The sequence below is a fragment of the Melanaphis sacchari genome, unplaced genomic scaffold (genome assembly GCF_002803265.2).
Source record: "Melanaphis sacchari strain LSU unplaced genomic scaffold, SCAv2.0 Contig40_pilon_pilon, whole genome shotgun sequence".
Taxonomy (NCBI): Eukaryota; Metazoa; Arthropoda; class Insecta; order Hemiptera; family Aphididae; genus Melanaphis; species Melanaphis sacchari.
In genome coordinates, this window is record NW_020271264.1 from 529,117 (window position 1) to 550,062 (window position 20,946).

At 24.9% G+C, this 20,946-nt stretch overlaps 3 protein-coding genes across 4 annotated transcripts in view; 1 reads left to right on the plus strand and 2 right to left on the minus strand.

The window, feature by feature from the left end:
* The window catches only part of LOC112597290 (glutamine--fructose-6-phosphate aminotransferase [isomerizing] 2-like), a 20,746-nt gene extending 16,264 nt beyond the window's left edge, over window positions 1-4,482 (minus strand). The window contains exon 1 of one of the 2 annotated variants that reach the window (XM_025343257.1): window positions 4,198-4,481. The gene's annotated coding sequence lies outside the window, so the exon portion shown is untranslated. Of the gene's footprint in view, window positions 1-4,197 lie in introns of both variants that reach the window. The other variant, XM_025343258.1, reaches the window with a different exon arrangement.
* A 2,294-nt stretch (window positions 4,483-6,776) lies between these two features.
* On the minus strand, window positions 6,777-17,915 carry LOC112597390 (SPARC). The gene is made up of 8 exons (XM_025343427.1): window positions 17,769-17,915; window positions 12,918-13,021; window positions 11,707-11,860; window positions 7,975-8,090; window positions 7,768-7,914; window positions 7,457-7,659; window positions 6,923-7,070; window positions 6,777-6,846 (listed from the first exon to the last, which is right to left on the minus strand). Exons 2-8 carry the CDS (start codon window positions 12,999-13,001, stop codon window positions 6,799-6,801), a joined length of 900 nt encoding a protein of 299 aa, XP_025199212.1. The 5' UTR covers window positions 13,002-13,021; window positions 17,769-17,915; the 3' UTR covers window positions 6,777-6,798.
* On the plus strand, window positions 8,094-10,141 carry LOC112597389 (NAD kinase 2, mitochondrial). The gene is made up of 3 exons (XM_025343426.1): window positions 8,094-8,375; window positions 8,468-8,732; window positions 9,485-10,141. The coding sequence occupies exons 1-3, from the start codon at window positions 8,094-8,096 to the stop codon at window positions 10,066-10,068; spliced, it is 1,131 nt and encodes a 376-aa protein (XP_025199211.1). The 3' UTR covers window positions 10,069-10,141.
* Window positions 17,916-20,946: the final 3,031 nt, after the last annotated feature.

Genomic DNA, 20,946 nt, shown 5'->3' on the forward strand with positions numbered 1-20,946 from the left:
ACAACCAAGAGATTTATCTTTTAATTCTTATCGCTTAATATTTTCTAAACATACAATGTAATTTCCTTTGTATAAATATAATTATCATAGCTAATCAGCCTATAGTGTTTTATAAATAGACATAGGTATTTTTCATTTTTCCGTTTTTCATAATGTGTTACACATAGGTATATAATTAATCCAAAACGAATATTAATAGCCTACTTTGCGTATTGTAAACAGGTAAAATCCATAAAGATAAATTATAATAATCGATAAATTATTATTAATAAAATTAAGCATGGTATATTAAAATATTATAATAGATAACCGGTTAATCGCTGAAATTGTACCTGCAGAAATCAATAGTTATATCAGCACTAATAAATGTAGATGGATATTGATTTTAAGTAAAAATAAAATCTTAAGTATAAATTTAAAATTTTTGAAATATAATAATCATAAAAAAAATATTTTGTTTTAAAAATCCATAATACATTACTTTAGGTTCAAATATTTCTTGCATGTGCTAAAATTATGCATTCAGTAATTGAAATTAAACAATAAACTCTAACAAATTTAAAAATATCAAATCAAAATTCTACAAATTTAATTATTTTATACTTTTTTATTTATTATCTAACTTAAAAAATAATAATTTAAAAAAAAAAAGAAAAGTAAATAACTATACTGATTAACAGTAAGTACCTCGTCATTAAGAAGTAAGTCATTACAACGTATAAGTTTAATTTAAATTCAATAATAAAAAAAACACTCCACACAAAAACTTCGAGTGAAGATGCCAGACGGTCTGTAAACGTGTATTATTAAATAAATTTCATGATATTGTTATTAAAGTAATTTATTTTATTATTATTATTATGATAAATTGAATTAATTTTTGCCACTTTAAAAAAAAAATTCAAATTTTCAAATATCAATAAAAAGCTTAAAAAGAATAAAAATATTTCGAAAATTATAACATGTGAAATGGTATTATGACCATTTGATAAAAATTTCAAATATCTATGATAATTCATTTTTAAATTATATTAAAATAAGAAAATTAATTTGTCAAAAACTGGTTTTACATAAAAATTTCCATTTTTTTATTTTTCCCAATTATTAAATAAAGTACTTACTAGGAATTTTTTTTTATTACCTGAAAGTCTAACTAGATTTACTTTCTTACTAGAAATTATATTGATATTAAAAACTGAAGCATTTTTTTTCTATTATATACCGTGTATACTGTATATACGTACATACACAGAAAACATACATAATTGGAATATCATATATTTTTCACTTTGCTCAGAATTTAAAATATAAAAATAGAGTAGATATATTAATAACAGTATTTTAAATTGTACTTTTTTATTTTTTTTATTTATATAATTGTCGAGCTATATTGATTGTTACTTAAAGCTATAATAATAATAATAATAATAATAAAATATATTAGTAACAGCTCTAAACCTCTAAATACTTAGTTAAATTTATAAGAGTATCTATTACATTTACTGTTGAATTATTTTAAATGTAGTCTAAAATCTTAATATTTATATCATAGTATTTAGATTAGTATGATAAAACTAAACAAGTAATTAACTTCTTTTGATTCAAAAAGGTATATTTATTGTAACATTTTTTTTTGTACGAGAAAAAGCTTATAAATCATACAAATATTACATTATATAATTTATTTCATGATGGAAAATCATCTAATTATAATCAATCACAGCAATATCATATTTGTCTATGATGCACAATAATTATTTGAAAATAAAACCAGACACAGCACAAGTACTAAGTGAGGTTTTTTTTTATACGAATGACAAATTTATATTCAATGTCTTAGCAAGATAAGTATTAATACATAGCATATTGCATTATGTAATGTATGTATATATATATATATATATATATATATATATATATAATATTTAAAAATTTAATTAATACAAATTATATTATGTGTATTCATGAAATTACATAATACTATATTTAATATATATAATATCTATACACACAAAATACGTATACTTAAAAGCATGTAACCGACCTGTCTCTACCCTCTCCAACAACAATATGCATATTTGAATGCTATTATTGTATTATAATTATTAATAGTTATGAAATATTAAAGTACAATAAGAAACTTTCATTTTATTTTATTGGCGTATAGGTATTTTATCAACAATGTCTTAAATGTATAAACTTAAAATCTCATCACATTTATAACCGATAATTGGTAGCATTTACCAACACGGCAACACCATTTCGTTTATTTTACTTACAATTTATAATATTAATAGTAGAAATTGGAAAAACGAAAGAGCAGCCATAAGAAATTTAAATAGTGATAGAAGGTACAGTAAAATCAACAAAAACATATTCTCTACTTCGTTTGTTACGATGGGCAATTCTAAAAATTCTGCGCTTTCAATAAATAGGCACGAATTATTTAATTTGCTGACACCGCTAGCAAGTTAGGGTTAAACCTAACCTAACCTAACCTATGTCGATAAACTATACAGTTTATAGGTCCTCTAAATCGTGGAATTGTGTTATGAACAGGTTTAATGGATAAACATTAAAAAATTCGTAAAACGTTCTTCTCAAAAAAGTACGTATATACCTATAATCGATATTAATTGATTTTGTACAATCTAATGCAAAGATACTTTTTGAACTCATTACTTCCCCCCCCCCTCACCAAGAAAAAGGTGTAAACTCAAACAAATAAGTCACCAGACACAAATAAAAAAAAATCGTTGTCGTCGGTTTATTTTCCAAATGGCCGACATTGGTGATAAAATCAACTAATACAAATCGTCAAATGCCCAAAGACCCGTAAGACAGATTTTCGGGTAGAACTTAGATCGCGCATATTGCGCTTGAGCTCCGTGCTGGTAAAATAGCGTCCCTCATTCTTCATCTTTAACATTTCACATAACATTATGTAATTAATATGTATGATACCTAAACACCTACGGACTGCGTGCAGATTGAGACGCGAAGCGATTAGGTTCGAAATTAATTAAATTTATAACATAGTGCTTGGGAATGAAAACGCGACATCGTGACCAATCCAAAAACACGAGCGCCAATCAAAATATAACAATATATAGGAATTATGGACGTACAACACGATCCGCCGGCGATCGGGTCTGGGGTCATCGGGGCCATATAGATAATAAAATGTATTATTTATGATCGGAGCCGATAGTGAAAACAACAATCACAGCGTTAGAGCAACAGCTGATGACGCTACGGACATGCCACTCGGCGGGCGGAGCGGAGCGGTCCAGTCCCCGTCGCTTCGTACTGCGGGACGAGCCAAACGCCGCAACAACAATGATAATCTCGCCGTCGTTATCAACTACTGCGAACCACACTGATAACGCGGCATGTCATAATAATAATAATATCGTTTTTGAAAACAACAATAACAAGCGTGAAGCGGCGACACAAACGAAACGAACCGGCGGCTTCCTCGACCACATATTATAATTCGTATTCGGTGCGTGTGCGTGCGCTACTTTCACCACTCACAATGTTTGTTTAGTCGTCGTACAGTTGTATAGCCGACGCGTCCGTACCTACTGCCTAGCCGTAATATTATCATTATTATCATCATCATTATTATTATTAATAAATATCGTGTTTCGCTAACCACCGTCACAGTTGTATTATCGTAATCTGTAACCGACGTTGACGTTAATCGGCAAGACGTGTGGCGTTCGACCGAAAACACGACCACGGCATAACAGCTGACGACTAGTGAGTACTGAGTAGTGACAACAGCTGCGGCCGACCGACGACTTTCGACGTAGAATAAAATATATAAATCGCAGCGCACTGCGCAGTCTTCGTCGAGTTCGTCGTCGTGCAGACGCAAGAGTCCCGCGCACGTTCAAAGTAAGAATGTAATAAACACCGAAGACCACTACTGTACACGATTATTGTCTATCAATCGATCAATGTACAAACCGTTTTTTTTAACTGTCCCCTAACCCTTTAGAATTCGGTCAGACTCGAAGCGCTTTTTTCAGTGACAAAACCGATGGCCTTTACAAGTGGGGAGAGGATACGATGAACAAAATAAATAGCTGTTAATCGTTATTTTCAAAATCATTTTTGTACGTTGTGTTTCACACGTAGACATTATTATATAATCTATTGTATAGGGTTTAAGGGTTTACCGGTACTTACGAATTACGGTTACTTATCGCTTATAATGACGTGCGTAAGTTCATCGTTCTTTCTCCGGTGGACTTCGGACCTCCCTCCTCTCCTCACTACTTCTACTATATGCCAATAGACAATCGCCGTCCGTGTACAATCATTAACGCTGTCGTTTCCGATCGGGTTTCTGGCATTTTGAATCCGCCGAACGACACATGCTACGGGAATACGTTAACGTCGTAAACGTGATTAAGTATTAACTATTAAGTAATAACCATAGTTGAAAACTTCTCTCACCGGCTGACGTACAACTCTATCGCCGTAGACCGCGGAGAGTTCGACGTGGAAAACAGTGTCACCCGATCGGACGGCATGGATTTTCCCTCTGTTCGCCGTTCCTAGGTTTGACGTGCATTTTGTCTCCCCGACCCCCGTCATCGCCGGCGACCGCATGTTCAACTTTCGAGTTTCATTTCGATTTTCCCCTAAATCTCGTCGCGTCTAGCGTCGGAGAATTCTGAATTTATTCAGAATACTATACTACTCTTGATAGTTAGCATTAATAGCATTTAGTATTCGCTGAGACACCAGTCACTAAGTAGTAGCGCAAATGTAATCTACAAACGCGGAAACTACGAACATTTCACAATTACTTTTATTTTTTATTTTTAAAACTAACATTAAATTATGTATGTCTAATGTGTATCATACTCATACATAATATTAAAATAATCCAACAATTCATATTATCGCTGAAATTAACATTTGAAGACTGAACACTGAAGTATTGAACTTTGATTAGTTGTCGGCTAATCTCGTCGATATTAATCGTTAAACAAAAACGGACATACAACAACGAAAGTTCGCGTTTATATTTAATATAAATAGGTACTTATGTATTTGATATTTATGTTACATGATACTATTATTATGATAATTTTTTTTTTAATTCTCGGAAAATAGCTATTAATTAGAATGTACCTACATTCAACATATAAATTTAAAATAAAAATGTTTATTTTTTATATTTATGTGCAAGATTTGTATAATATGTAGTATCTTAAACACGTAGTGATAGTCATAACTTTCTATAAAGTTTTTACATATTTTTATTTCATTAATGAAGTAATTCAATTAGGAATAAAAATGTCTTTAAAAAGCCTAAAATTATGTCAAAATCAGTTGTTTTTTGTTTAAAAATATGGTTTTATTTTTAAAAATAAGACTATCTATACTTATTATGTACAATAAATAATATTAATATGAAGAATGAAAAAAAAACAAAAAAAAATTATGCTGAAGTATATAAGGAAATCTCATATTAGAGGCTCCTAATGAGCTTAAATTAATGGCAGTTTACAATTTTATTGCACTTTTTTAAATTGGGGCACCAGTTCCATTAAAGTCTGATCAAATTCCTGGGTAATATTAATGAGGCTAAATTTCTGTTGAATTAGTAGGAGTTTTGCATGGAAGTGTTTGTAGTAAAAAACTAAAAAGTAGGTTGCAGTTTTGACGTTTTGACTAAGCAGATTTTGAGGTTATTGTTTATTGAGTTATTAGAGACATACCCTAGGGTTCCTATGATTAAGCAACAGCAAATATTTTGGAAAGCTTAGATAGTTTACTTATTAAAGTTTTTGATGAAGACCTAGGTAACAACCCTATATCTCTATAGAGATTGTAAAAGTGTTTTATAAAATAAAAGTTTAACAGATAATATTAGATTAGAATGTAGAAGTAACCTTAGTATGTGAAGTCTTGAGTTCAGCTTTTTGCACTTATTATTGACATAATATCAGAGTTATAGATATTGTATCCTAGCATCCTGCAATTTTGCAAGAATATTTTTTGAGAGCTTATATGTTATAAGTACTTCTATAGTTGAATTATTTGATATTCATTTGCAAAGATTTTTATTTGTAATCAATTAATAATTATTTTACTATCAATTCTATTTAGAGTTGATGCATCTCAAAATTTCATGTATTTAAAAGCTATAAGGATGTTTTGAAAAAATAAATTTTTAAGAACTTATCTCACTAGTTGGCAGCTGTTATATATTTTAAAGTTAATTAATGTTAATATAACATTAATTATTTAGTGCCTACTTATAATTTACAACCAATACAATACCAGTTTTTATTTTATGAAACAATCATCCTGTCATACAGATTCATTAATTAGTAAAAAATCGTACTTCATAAGGAGTTCTTAATTAATGCCTAAGTACACATATATCACTAAATAGATTTCACTAAAATGGATATATCCTCGGTACCATTAAATAAACACTGATAAAAAGCTATAGTTATGCAATATGTTTTAAATTACCAACTACTATTGAATAATTGTTTTGATTTAATATTTTTATTAAGATTAGGTAACTTATTCTGTATACAATTTATAAAAAATGAATGATGATATGAGGTTACTTAATTAAATTCATAATATTTTACTCTGTATACATGTATAATATAAAATGTTGCAATATATTAATCATTAATTATATAATTTGATTAAATACAAATGTATGCTATTATAAATAATTTAAAAGATAATAGATTCTACAGTAAAAATGTTTCAAAATAATTAACAAACTAAAATATATTTAAATAAATGTTTTTATTAATTTAATTCTTGGCGTAAATCGTCACACTCGTCTTCCAGTGTTTCCTGCAATAATGATTAAAATGCTATTAGAAATCTGAAATTATATAATATTTATAGTAAGTAATTTAATATTTCTCACTTTAGGGATTTCCAAACAATTTCCCCATTCTTCAAGTGTGACCATATGATCTGAATTTGCATCACATTTATTTAAAAATGGAGCAATACAATGTTCTAAATACATTAGTGGTGCTCTAATTGGGAACAATTCATGTCTTGATACAGCTCTAGAACATAAAAATGTAATATAAATATATGTTATATATTAGTAAAATATTTATTCAATATAATATAATACTTAATTACTAACTATATTTCTCAAATAATTATGTTTTAAAAATAACATTATTAGTAAATTGAAAAAAAAAAATACAATATTGAATAAAAGTAAATTCTTTCTATTTATAGCTAGAAAAAAATCAATAAATTTCTTCATATTTATCATTAACTACTATAAAATAATAATAAAACTTAAAATAATTGTATCTATATGTTATATTTGATACCTTTAATTTATATCATCAAATTACAATAATAATAATAATATTATTAATTCATTTTATTTATTTTACTATTTATTTGATTTTAAATATATACTTTTTTGTTATCTTACCTATCATGTGGATAACCATCCAAATCGCACCACTTCCAAACAGCTGCATTACTCCAAAGTTTTGTCATATTAGTTTCTGCTTCATTCATCTTATTTTTAAAATGAGGACTTAATTCTTCTCTATCTGCTAAATCTTGCATTATGTGAAAAAGCCATTCTCTCATTCTCCTTGGGAAATCAGCCATTTCTGTGTCAGAACATACCTAAATATTTATTGCAAATTAATTATAAATAATTCAATTTTCTTACTAACTACTGTGATTACTAATCAGATAAAATCAATTTTATAGTTTTATGATGTTACTACTTACTGATTGTTGTTTACAAGCGCCATAATATTCTACATGTAGGTGACTAAATTCTGGATTACTACATTTTTCTGATTTTTCTTCACAGTTGCAACGCATTCTGTAAATTTCACAATCAGAACCCCATGTTTGATTATGGTTTGAACAAACCTAAAAAAAATTATAAGATCAAAATAAAATCACTTTTGTATGTTATTATATAAAACTCACCTTTCTTCTTTCCTCTGTTTCAATAGGACAATCTGTAATACAAACACATTGCGCTTCACCATCTTCGGTCAACTTGCATATTCGTCCAGCACCGCAGTGTTTTTTTTGACAAGGACCTAATGATTATCAAAAAGACATTTAAACAGATGTGTATCGGACGCAGATATATGCAACTATGGAAAGACAAAAAAGTTTTATTGGTAGCAAAGTACACTAGAGTTGAACGTGAAAGACTAGAACACCCTAATGTATCAGAAAAACAACTATTAAACCAATTAAGTAACCAAGGTGCCAACTTAAAAACAATTTTGGAATCACATAATGAACACTACAATATTGTAAAAGAAGTGACATCTGCTATAAATCGTTTGGATGTTGAAGCAAAGATAATTAATTTGAAGGTAACTATAAATTAATGAAATCTCGTAATTTAAATAATTACCATTCAAATAATATGTTTTAAATAACATGTAAAATTGTTTTGTTTTTTAAGGATATTAATACTGCAGCAGTATCTTGGGCTGATGTTCTAATTGCTATTGGCGGAGATGGAACGTTTCTTGTCATGTCCAGTTATGTTCAAAATAACCAAACACCAGTTATTGGTATTAATTCTAATCCAAGTTCATCACTTGGTTATTTATGTTTACCAGAAATCTGCTCTCGAAATATACAGAAGACATTTGATACGTTAGAAAAACAAAATTTTTTTTTCATCGACCGAAGAAGAATTAGAGTTGCAATGAAGAATATCAAGAGTAAGAATCTATTACATTTGTTTTTTTTTTTTTAGTAAAATGAATCTATTGCATTAAAAGTACATTTAGTTTATTACATTATTGCTTTAAAATTTATAAAAAAATTTAAATTTGCATTAAAAATATGCAAATAAAAACATTATTATTTAAATGATTACATTAATGCATTGGATAAAAAGTAAATTTTAGATTTTCAACAATTATTTTCTCACAACATATTCTTAAATCTGTAGAAACTTCTTTCAACATCAGTGGATATAATTTTTTGATTCAATGTTTACTGCACATGAAATGAATTAGAACATTGATGCTCATATTTTCTGGCATATCTCAATTTTACATTTTTAAAAAATGAATTATAGTTACAAATTCAGTTTATTTCTACAATATACTTGATTTATAGTTTATTAAAAAAATAATTGTAATAATTTCTATCTTTTTTTTTTTTTAATTTTGAATAAACATGATACCCAAATAAACGAAATATTTTGGATTCAGGGTTGTACCTAATGTCTGTTAGTATAAAAAAAACTATTATTAGTATAAAAAACTGTTATTGAAATAAATAAGCAGTAAGTTTAATTCCATTTAATTATGTTTAAAGCTAAATATTATTGCAATTACATGTATTGTTTAAATTGAACAATTTAATGAAAAACATTTTAAGCCTATTTAACAATAGATTAGTATATAAAAAAAAAATGCAAATGTTATAACTTCAATTCCTTAATAATATTACCTATTATTTTTAGAAAAAATGGAACCACCGATAAATATGTATCAAGATTTTGTAAAAGTTAGACCAGATTCTCATTCATCACATGACATGTTGGCGCTTAATGAAGTATTTATTGGTGATAAAATGCCAGGACGCACTTCTGAAATGGAGTGTAAATTTGATGGTAATGTGCCTATAAAAATAAAATCATCTGGACTTTGTATAAGTACCGGAACTGGATCAAGTGCATGGAGTTATGCATTGAATAAAATTAGTGTTAATGAAGTTCGAAAGATTTTAAGTTACAAATTTTGTCAAATATCAGAACAAGAATGTATAAAAATAGCTAATGATTATAATAAAAATCTAGTTTATAGACCAGATTTGGAAAATTTACAATATACTATAAGAGAACCAACAGGAAGATCTCTTTGGCAGTCAAATGATGAACTGATAAAATCTGATAAAATAAAACAAGCCGAAGTAGAGACCCATTGTGAAGAAGGATGTATAATACTAGATGGATTTTTGATATATGTTTTTCCTAAGGGTGCACAAGCTATTTTAACCTCAAGACCTGAAGATTCAATTAAGTCAGTTATGATTAATGTTGACTAAAAGGATAATTAAATTTTATAAATTTTGATCTAATCTTTAAATTGTGATATTTTTATACAATTTTAATCATAAAAAAAAACTAATATTTAGATGTGACAAAAAAAAAAATTATATTTTTAAAATAATATTGTACCAGTTTTTTTAAATATTTTTTACACGTAGAATATCAGGGCCAAGAAAGTTAAAAATAAATTATCTATGGAGTTCTATACATATTGTAATTAAATTTTATTTAAGATTTTATTATAGAATTGAGATGTTATAAATTATATATAAATATTTAGAGAATTAATATAATTTTATTTTATTTTAAATTCTGAGCAGAGTAATGAATGTACTGATTTTGTAATATATAAGTTTTTGTGTATATAACGATAAGTAGTTGATAAAATACTTCGATTTTCAAAAATGGGGATGGTTTTGAACATAAAAATGGATTTAGTTTATACATTATTCATGTTAAGAATTAAAAATTCTCTGTCATTTTTTGTAATCGGAAAAAAAATTTTAAAATAAAAATATAAATTTTTACACAAATTTAATTTTTGACAAAATTGATTTTATTTTTGTAATTTAACTCAAAAACAAATAACTATACTTGAAATTTTCATCAAATATTTATATTATCATTTTCTATTTATGATAAAATTCACAAATATATCAGCCATTTTTAAGTTATTTATAAACATAAAAAATGTTCAATTATTTCGGTTTTTTTTTATAGATATCAATCAAGAATTATTCTTTAAGTAGAATTATTCATGAAAATTTAAAACAAAGCTCCTCATAATTTGTTAGTTTCTGATTTAAAAAATATTAAAAATTTATAGTTACAATATTTCTTTATAAATGTTTAAAGTTAAAATTCATAAAAATTAGTAAATTATTTTGTAGTTTAAAATTAATAAAAAAAATATATTTTTATATCTAAGATTTTAAAATTTAATACAAGATTCTTTTTAAGTTTTTCAACCTATAGATGATAAAAAAATTATACTGGAAAGCTAAATCAATTTTGTATAAGTTTTTTAAGTTCAAATTTTTACAAAAAAAAAAATGTTGAAATTTCAAATATATGATATATTTTTGAAATGTTTATAATGATAAATTATTTAATACAACTTTAACAATAATTTATCATGAATGATAATTTATCACCATTTAGATATTAAATTTATATTCAAATGTAATATCTGTTAATAACTAAATTGTATTGAAAAGTAAAGTGATGTTTGAATAATAAATCATTATTCTTAATAGTGAAAAATTATTACATCTGTGGGACTTATTAGATATTTTTATTATTAATTATGTTATTATTTTTATGTCAGTATTAATAAAAACAACTAACTACCACCAAGCAATTTTAAACATTAAATTGATTGAAAGATAACACTGTTAAATGTTAGCCATAATGAAGATTCTAATAAAAATAATAATTTATTTTACTTTTGCAGAACAAAATATAATTTATAAATTTTTAAACATATACTTCCTTCATAAGCAACACTTTCTGTAAGCCTAGCTTATTTTAGGTAAAAACTAAAAAGTGTAATTGTTAATTCATAAATGAACTTGATAGATGTCACTAGTCATTAATTTTTAATTTTTAAATGCATTATGAATACAAATAATTACTTTGTTGATCAATAATTTCCAGAGGTTGAAGTATGTTCGCCTGAGATGATCCTTCTGCTTTCTTTTCACCTTCCAGAGTCTTAATCAAAACATCTTCCATAATATTTTTTGGTAAATTATTAATTTTATTTCTATTCCACTTCTTAGTTTTCCTCTGTTAACATTTAACAAATGAAAAATAATAATAAATTATATGCATTTAGTTAAAAAAAAAAGTGGATTTAATTTGTTAAAAGTGAGCTATTGTTATCATTGCATAAAATTACAGAAATAAACCAATATTAGTTACTCACTACTTGATATAATAAAAAATAACTGAAAAATTTTATAAATAAATTTAATAAATTTCTGACACATAACCACTTAACTTAGCATAGACAGTGGCACAACGCACAAATAGGCAAGTTCTTGTACAAGCTAAGCTCTCACTTTTCAAAAAATACAAATACAATTTAAGTGTTTAATTTGTTAAAATTAAAAAAAAAAAATGCTTGGAACTATAGCCTTCTCTTCCTGAAAATTGTTCTTATCGGTGATTTGTACTATTGAACATAAAAGAGTAGATCCAAACAGTACTGAATAATTTTTTTAACAATCCTCATTACTACAAAAAATATTAAAGATTGTTTAGTATTTATGAACATTTTAGAGTCATTGCAAAAATATTTTTAAAAAAAATCTGATAATTTCTTAATGTTTTTTTTTTCAAATTCTTAGTAGGTAAAAAAATACATAACTTAATTTTATCACTAATTAAGTATTTGACAAAAACATTTTTATAGGAGTATTATATGGTATAGTTTTCTAAAAAAATGTTGATCTTTAAGTGTTTAAGCTAGAAATACCTATGAAAATTTCTTATGTTTGAAAAAATGTTTATTTACATTTTCATAACATTAAATGGTAATTTCAGAATTTATTAATAAAACATAGTACCTAGTCATTGATTAATAATTTTATTTAATAGTAGGTAGTCTATAATAGCTTTAAGTTTAAACAATAGAAAATTTGATGAAAATAGTCACATCAATTATTTAAATTTTCCATGTCGGTCGAGTAACCTCAATAATAAGGTAATAAAGGTGCCCGCGTTTTCAATACAAACAAATCAATTAACACATGAATGTTCATAAAATAATTAGTAAATGTAAAAAATACATAATGCTAAAAGCATGCATTTTTAAATAAGAATAAAACAATAATATTCATACTGGTTTTTCTTCTAATGACGTAGAACACTCGAAAAGAACAAACAATACCAATGCAAGAATAACAACATCTTTGAACTGAACCATATTGATAGCTTATTAGGTACCTAAAAAATAAACATTTATTTTATTATTGCAACATATTTAATTTTCATTTTAGATTATTCATCAAATTATTGGAATACCTGTATAATTAATAGGAAAAGTTTTGCATAACATACTATTTATCTACTAACCACGAAATGTATTATAATTTATATGTTGGTACTAGGTAGACAAGTAGTAGGTGGGCCACCTATAGGCTATAACACATAATTTATATCTACTTTATATGTATAAACTATAAATAACTTATTTCTTATACAATATATCAGTGGATTCTTAAACTTTTGTTGAACACGTATTCTGATAAAAGACTTTTAGAAATCGCAGATCCCTCCTTAAAAATTTTATTTCGAATACCTTTTTTTTTTACGAAATATCTCATAATGTGTCCTGGCGAAAACCGTTTGATAGAGCTTTTTAAGAATCGCTGCAATGTATGATTTAAGTAATTAACTAATAGATATCTAAGTAACTATAATACAATAAACTTGAACACTTAGCCACAGCCCACAGGTAAAACCCGTCGTGTGCCCGTGATTTAGAACATCAGCCTTAGCACTTTAGCAGTGCAAAAAGGCCCGTTCGTATGTCCTCAAGAATATTATAGATTAATTTTTATTTAAACTTAAGAAAGTCAATTTCTAATACTGTTTTACAAGATGATACCGCTATAGAGAACAGTATTATAGATGCATATAAGTTAGGCATGTGATATCTTAACTATGCGATTAATAGGTTAGACGCAGTAGTATAAACATAGGAAAATATTAAATCTTAAACGTTACAATTTTAATTTTCGTTCTCAATTCAACTCATTACTTTGGACTAGCATTAGGTACCTATATATTTATAATGGGTACATAAAAATTTAAAAATTAAAAGGTGATTCTTTATGTATGTTCTTCTAATAATAACTTTAAAAAATTTAAATTTTGATTTTTAGAAAAGTTCTTATCTAAGAATTTACACTTAAAGATCATATTTTAAATTATTAAAATTTTATTCCATTTATAGAGTACCTATGCTATAACAATATCATTTTTTTTTTTTTTTTTTGTTAATGAAAATTAACCTTCTTATGTAAATTCTGTAAAATGTTACACAAATAATTTTTTGGATAAATCAAAATTCGAACAAGAGTAAAGTCTGAGTTATCAAAATTTGTACACTAAGAATAATAATCTTTTTAAATGGTTTTATAAAAATATGAAATAAATATAATATTACACGTACAATCAAATATTTATTATATTCAACATTTTTTTCTTATTTTAAAATATTGATAGATTAATATTAATTACTATTATTTTTAAATCCTGTTTGTAAATGTATATATAGTCATAGTGAGAAAGGGGTAGACTTCCGAATTTCAAATACCTCAGCTCTCCCTTCTATAAATTCAATTAAATATACATATACATCCATGAATCATATAAATAATACTCGAGGTATTAGCCACAATGTTTTAGAATCTAAAGTTTAAATAATAATAGCCTCTCTCTCAAAAAATTCAACAAAATATCTTCCTTTATGATAATTTAATCATCAATACTTTAATAGGTAATCATTATTAAGTTTATTTTATTGCTTATTCATAACATTTTAAATGATCATAATAATTATGGTAGGTATTTATATTATAATTTGTATAATTGAGCACGATTGACTCAATTAAAACTCTAAGAGTAATATCAATTCAGTAATTTGCGTTTATTATTATTGACACTAAACTTGGATGATATTGTAATCAAAATTTAATTGGGTTAATTAATAATGCAATAATTTTTTTTCCTCGTGAAAAAAAATATACAACTGAATATGTTATTTAATTAAAATCCAAGTCATTAAAATTATTAATGCGTTTTAAACCATGTCTCATAATGCTCATAATGTAGCAAACATATAAATATGTGTTACCATTTATCATCCAGAAAAGTTATCGAATATTATTAGATTCAGTAATAATTAATGAGTAATACAAAACAAATTGTACTAAGTATAATATTATGTAAATAACTTATTATACAATCTGCAGAAATATACATATTATAAACATTTTACTTATACTTTTGTCTTTTACATACATAATAAACGGCGAATTTCAATTATAAATACCTACCTACTGATTCGTTTGCTTTTAAATAAAACTAAATGAAAACTTGGTCAATATTTTCGACTTTCGTGACAACTATATAACATGAATATATAAAGTATAACTTAACTTATCTAGTATCTATAAGAATTATAGATATTTAGGTAGTATTTTGTTAGGTTATATCACTTAGAGGTAACTACTAAACCTCAAAGGTACCTATTTATAATTTACTTCTTAATATACTAGTATATAATATTTTATTATGTACAACAATCTAAAGAAAGCCACTACAAAATTGTTGAACTATTATATTTTATTATTTTTATACCCGTATACATGTTATAATGTCCACACAGTAAAGTTCATGGTCTATGTACGAATTTTATTATACCATATATGTGTATAATTTAAAATAAAATAATAAATATATTATTTTAAAGGTAGGTAATTTGGTAATCGTAATAACTAATAACTATCAATTACATTTAATATTAAAGAACAAAACTAATATAAGATTTAATTTAATTTAACAAAACCATAAGACAAAATTAATTTTTTTTTTATAATGCATAGGTACCAGTAAAAGACAATCTTATACATGTTATATTTTATTTTTATACTCATATAGTCATATGGCTACAGCTACCGTTATTTTTCCAATCATAAAAATGTTTAAAAACATTTAACAATTATATAATAATACAGGTAGATATTTTAACTACTACTCAGTATAAATCAAGTATATGTTTTTTAACTATAGACAAAATATTAATATTTAAAAAAATTAAAAGTTAAAATTCATAATATTTTAAGTACTTATATTTTAAACACATATTATTACGTATTTATATTAATATCATTATTATTGTTACTAGGTATGTAAAATGCATGTATACTTAATAAAACCAGTTATTGCTTATATACCATTATACTAGTTATTTTACATAACACACCTATACCCGAATATTGAACTATCGATAAAATGTCTTTATAATATATATATATTAAGTTTTTAACATGTTTTTTATATTTATAATTAATTTTATTTAAATGTTGAAATTTAAATATTATAACCTGCCATTATTTAATAATATCTTACTTATCAATTTCATTTGTATTATGAAATTATTGAAATTTAAAAAAAAAACATTTTTATAATGCTGATCAAATGACTTCCTTTGCTCCATATAGTATTAGGTACCTATATTATTGTTATCTTTGACGGACATAAAATATATTTTTTTTTATTCATTATTATTACTGATTACTGTTTTCGCCGGAACATGATATATGTTGTTAATTTTAAAAGTGTTGGATAATAATGCTTATCTAAGTGACCCTATATACCGGAAAAATTTATCTGTAATATTTTTCATCAGAATATATGCTTATTATTATTAGTTGAATTTAATAATATTCAACCAAATGCTACTATTAATAAATCATGCACATAGTAATAAAGTGTTTGTATATTTAATAATAATAATATATATACTTATGAATAAATAATATCTTGTACTTCATTATTTCTTAATATTTTACACGATGAATGACGATGTACCTATATATTTTTGTAATAAATCATATACCTACAAATATATTTTCAACACTTTTATGTGTAGTAAAAACACTATAACAAGGGCCATTTATCCTATTTGATAACTTTACGTCTTTAAAGAATGCAATAGCCCACAATTTAATCATTCTATACAAATAAAAATGTATGTACCTATAAGCACAAATTAAAAACACTGATTAGTGATTAGTGATTACATATAAATATAATACAGTTACCTTATATATTCTTCATTTATTTAGGTATGTATTAACTAGGTATACGGTAAACTTATATAAGAAAGCCAAAATATAATAAAGTACTTCTTTTTATTAATTATTTTTTTTTTTATTTGATAATATTATAAATTTAAAGTATTCTTTACTCAAATTGTTTAAACGTAACGATTAAATGTAATATTGTATAAAATATGCATATTTGGTTTAGTCGGTTTAGATATCTTTCTATTTGTCCGAAAAGGGTTTCAAAACAGATGAATCGATTTTGACAGGGTTTTCACAGATTTTGTAAGTACTGTATGTTTCAAAGCAAACCGAAAAACAAAAGATAGATAGATTAATCTTAACCTAGTTGGAGTCGAATAATACTGCTAGTATCTTAATAATTTATTTCCAATAAAATAGTATAATATAATATATAATAGCTTTTATAAATAAATAACTAGTTATTAAAATACTGAATGCGATAATACTCGTTAAATTATAAAAAAGTATATCTTTATTCCCAAGTCCTTACGTAATTTACTATTATAACGTATAATTTATAATTGCATATTTACATGATTCTTAGTGTTGAATATTAAAACCTTGCCATAATGCATAAAAAAATATTTAAATTGTAATTTATAATTTATAATAATTAAAGCCACAAGGTTAAAAATTTAGATACCTCATACCTATAATATTATATGTGACCATTTAAGTAAAATATTATATTATATAGTTTAATATAAATAGATATATTTATGGACTTATTAATGGTTTACCAATCACACAAATAAAAAAATGAATTAATAATTTATAATTTTATTATATTACCTATATTATAAAGAAAAATATATTAAATAATATTTACTTACTTTTCCGTACTGAACTTCGATTACTACAATCCAACTAAACAACTTATTGTTTCATGTGAGCACATTTATACATATCATACTCACTATTCACGATGAACTATAGTCAGAAACGGATATGTGTTTATGTGGTTCATCTTCCGTTCGTTTACAAATTATATAGATTGATATATTATGAAATATAATAATATACGTTGTTGCACTTCAGCTCTCTCTGTTGATTACTAATTGCAATCTGCAGTTTAAACGATTTAATAGACTTTGTTGAGTCGCATGAAAAATAAATTAATTTATCGGTTAAATTAAATGTATTGACCCAACTATGAGCTACTAAATGATGTTTAGGGACCATTATCTTCCTATTAATTCATTAAATGTTTAATGATTGTTAATTTATATCGTTTTTTAAACATGGAAAGTAACAAATAATAATGATTTTATTTATTTAAATAATTTTCAAACGTGTGTTGGTCGAAATATATTAAATATTGTTTAATAATAACATTTTAAAAAGGAGTATAAGTAATAACATCATAAAAAGTACTACCTAACAATTACTTGTTTGTAACAATATCGTGATTATTACTTTAATATAGTGGTATACTACCATTTTATAAATTATTTTATTTTATTTTTTTTTAATTTAATTTACTTAATAATAATAAGTATTATTAAATTATACAAGATTTCCAAACATATTATACCTAAGTACCATTAGAATTACGTTTATTTATACAGAAAGAAATACGGAATCCTTATATTTGAAATCTATAATTATTAATAACATTAAAAAGGTACGAGAACAAATTATTATAATATTTAATTGACACCATTTAATTATTTTGGATTCCACGGAATGGAGTAATGAATGTATTTACTTTACAATGATGTGTTTGTATATGTGTGTAAGTAATACGTTAGGTAATTGAAAAATGATTTTCGATTTGTTTCTTGAAAGTTAGTTTAAAAAAAACAAACGAAAAACTATGATAACAGATATACCCACATTCTTTCCCACATATAAAATTATTTAATACAATTTTTTATTTGTATTATATAGTATTATAAATTGTTACATCATATAAAATCATTAGCAGTGCCGTACCTAGGGGGGTGCAAGAGGTGCGTATGCGTCGGGCGCCATGACTACCAGGGCACCAAAATCTTTTTATAATCCAAGTAATATTACTGATAGATGAAAGTTAACCATATTAATTTTAACTTTTTAATGTTTTCAATATAATAATATCATCCAGATCGGCGGTGTCGATTCATTATTTTGACTGGCGATGAGATAACGTTTTGAAATGTATTGTTGGCAATTATGTAAAAATACGTGTTCATATATGGATATAATTGCTTTTTATTTTTATCTCGAAATAACGACGTCATTGATCGTCAATAATAATAATATACTATAAATATAATATGTATACTGCACTATTATTGTTATGTTATATAATTAATAATTTAATAACAGAATTTCGACTGGAACAAGTTATACGATTTTATTTTGAACCCATCTATGATAATGTTCACATCACTCATTGCAGAAATAGGTACAAAATTACTTTTTATTAGCATTTATTTGAAGATAAGTTATTTTTTATGCAATCGAACAAATTTAATTCGTAAATAAATTATACCAGTTTAGTATAATAAGTACCTATCTATCAATATTTTTTATTCTACGTATACAGTTTAAATATTATATTACTAATCTATTAAGTTAGAAATGTGCAAAAAATGGTAAATCTAACGATTTCTCTCCCCTATTTTTATGTCTCTCTTTATAGGTATAAACATACATGGTAGAGGGGATAAAGGCATTAAAAATAATTTTTGGCACCGGGTACTAATAATGCTAGGCACGGCACTGATCATTAGCATTGAAAATTTGTCGTTTTTGAATTAAACATCGATATAATTAGCATAAGTAGATGATAAACTATATTATATATAATATTATACTACGTACATATGTAAATATAACTTAACCTATTGGTAATAAGTATAATATTACACATATTACTTAAATAAGGAAATATTTAGAATAAGGGTTTACAAAAATGTAAAAAAACTCGTGTACCTGAAAATTTGATTTATATTTTTAGAACTTAAAAGGAGTTAGCTAAATATTTTTTTTAAGAGATAGGTAGGTACTCCACTCTCCAGTCTTCTGTGTTCCACCTAACAATTTAAACACTAAATTTATATATTAATATATATTTTATTTATTTTTTTTTTAGCACATATGTATTATATACATAGTACTTAAAAAATTAATATTAAATTACATATGTTATGTACTTATCATTTATGCTTTTATAGTTTTATGTATTTTTTTTATTAATAAAATAAATTTATATACGTGGTATAGAATTTAAATTGTAGAGTAATATCACCACATGCCTAGTTTCCAACCAGGACTAGGCCACTGTGCAAATTGTTCTACACCACAGTAGAGTGCAAACTTCAATTTTGTAATAAAATAATCGAATTTTTTTAAATAATTAATGAGCAAAAAAAAAAAGTCTTTTTTTATATTGTATCTATGGGCCACCTGCTTACTAAGAAGTGAGAATAGTAGGCTGGTATCCCCCAAACCAGGACCTGTTAGTTTCCATAATTTAATTACATTATATTATTTGGTACTTAGGTAGATTACATCATAGATATACATCTATGTAAATTAAAATCTATATTGAATAATATTTTCGCACTAATATTTATTTAAATACTTAATATTAAAAAAATAATAAGTTATATTGTATATTATTACTAACAGTACATCGATATTTCAGTAGATACCTGAATAAGTCACAAGAGTTGAATTAGTTGCCTATCTAGTAGTAATGTACGGCAATATTTTTTACATTATTAAATTTTCGATTATCATATAACATATAACTTCTGCTCAGTTCTATTCTTGAAAAATTATTTTAAAATATTAAATTAAAATATATTATATTTAATAGTTTTGAATTTTTAACATACCGTTATCTAATTCTTTTATTTCTTTCAAACACGAATTTAAAAAAGATGGTTAATTGACTCTGTCTAGTAATAACTGATTTTAATTTATAAGATATTAACTATAAGTAATAACTTAACCAGATTCACTAAATAAGTGTTCGCAAGATATTTGTTGCTAGTACACTTAAATATTATTTTCTATTTA

Bases quoted from the DNA above. Each gene is read 5' to 3' on its own strand.
- LOC112597389 (XM_025343426.1), top strand. From the start codon at position 8,094: ATGATTATCAAAAAGACATTTAAACAGATGTGTATCGGACGCAGATAT. The intron at 8,376-8,467 runs GTAACTATAAAT...TTGTTTTTTAAG, and splicing joins CAAAGATAATTAATTTGAAG to GATATTAATACTGCAGCAGT. The intron at 8,733-9,484 runs GTAAGAATCTAT...TATTATTTTTAG, and splicing joins TGCAATGAAGAATATCAAGA to AAAAAATGGAACCACCGATA.
- LOC112597390 (XM_025343427.1), bottom strand. From the start codon at position 13,001: ATGGTTCAGTTCAAAGATGTTGTTATTCTTGCATTGGTATTGTTTGTT. The intron at 7,660-7,767 runs GTAAGTAGTAAC...ATAAATATTTAG, and splicing joins GCGCTTGTAAACAACAATCA to GTATGTTCTGACACAGAAAT. The intron at 6,847-6,922 runs GTGAGAAATATT...TCATTATTGCAG, and splicing joins ATTGTTTGGAAATCCCTAAA to GAAACACTGGAAGACGAGTG.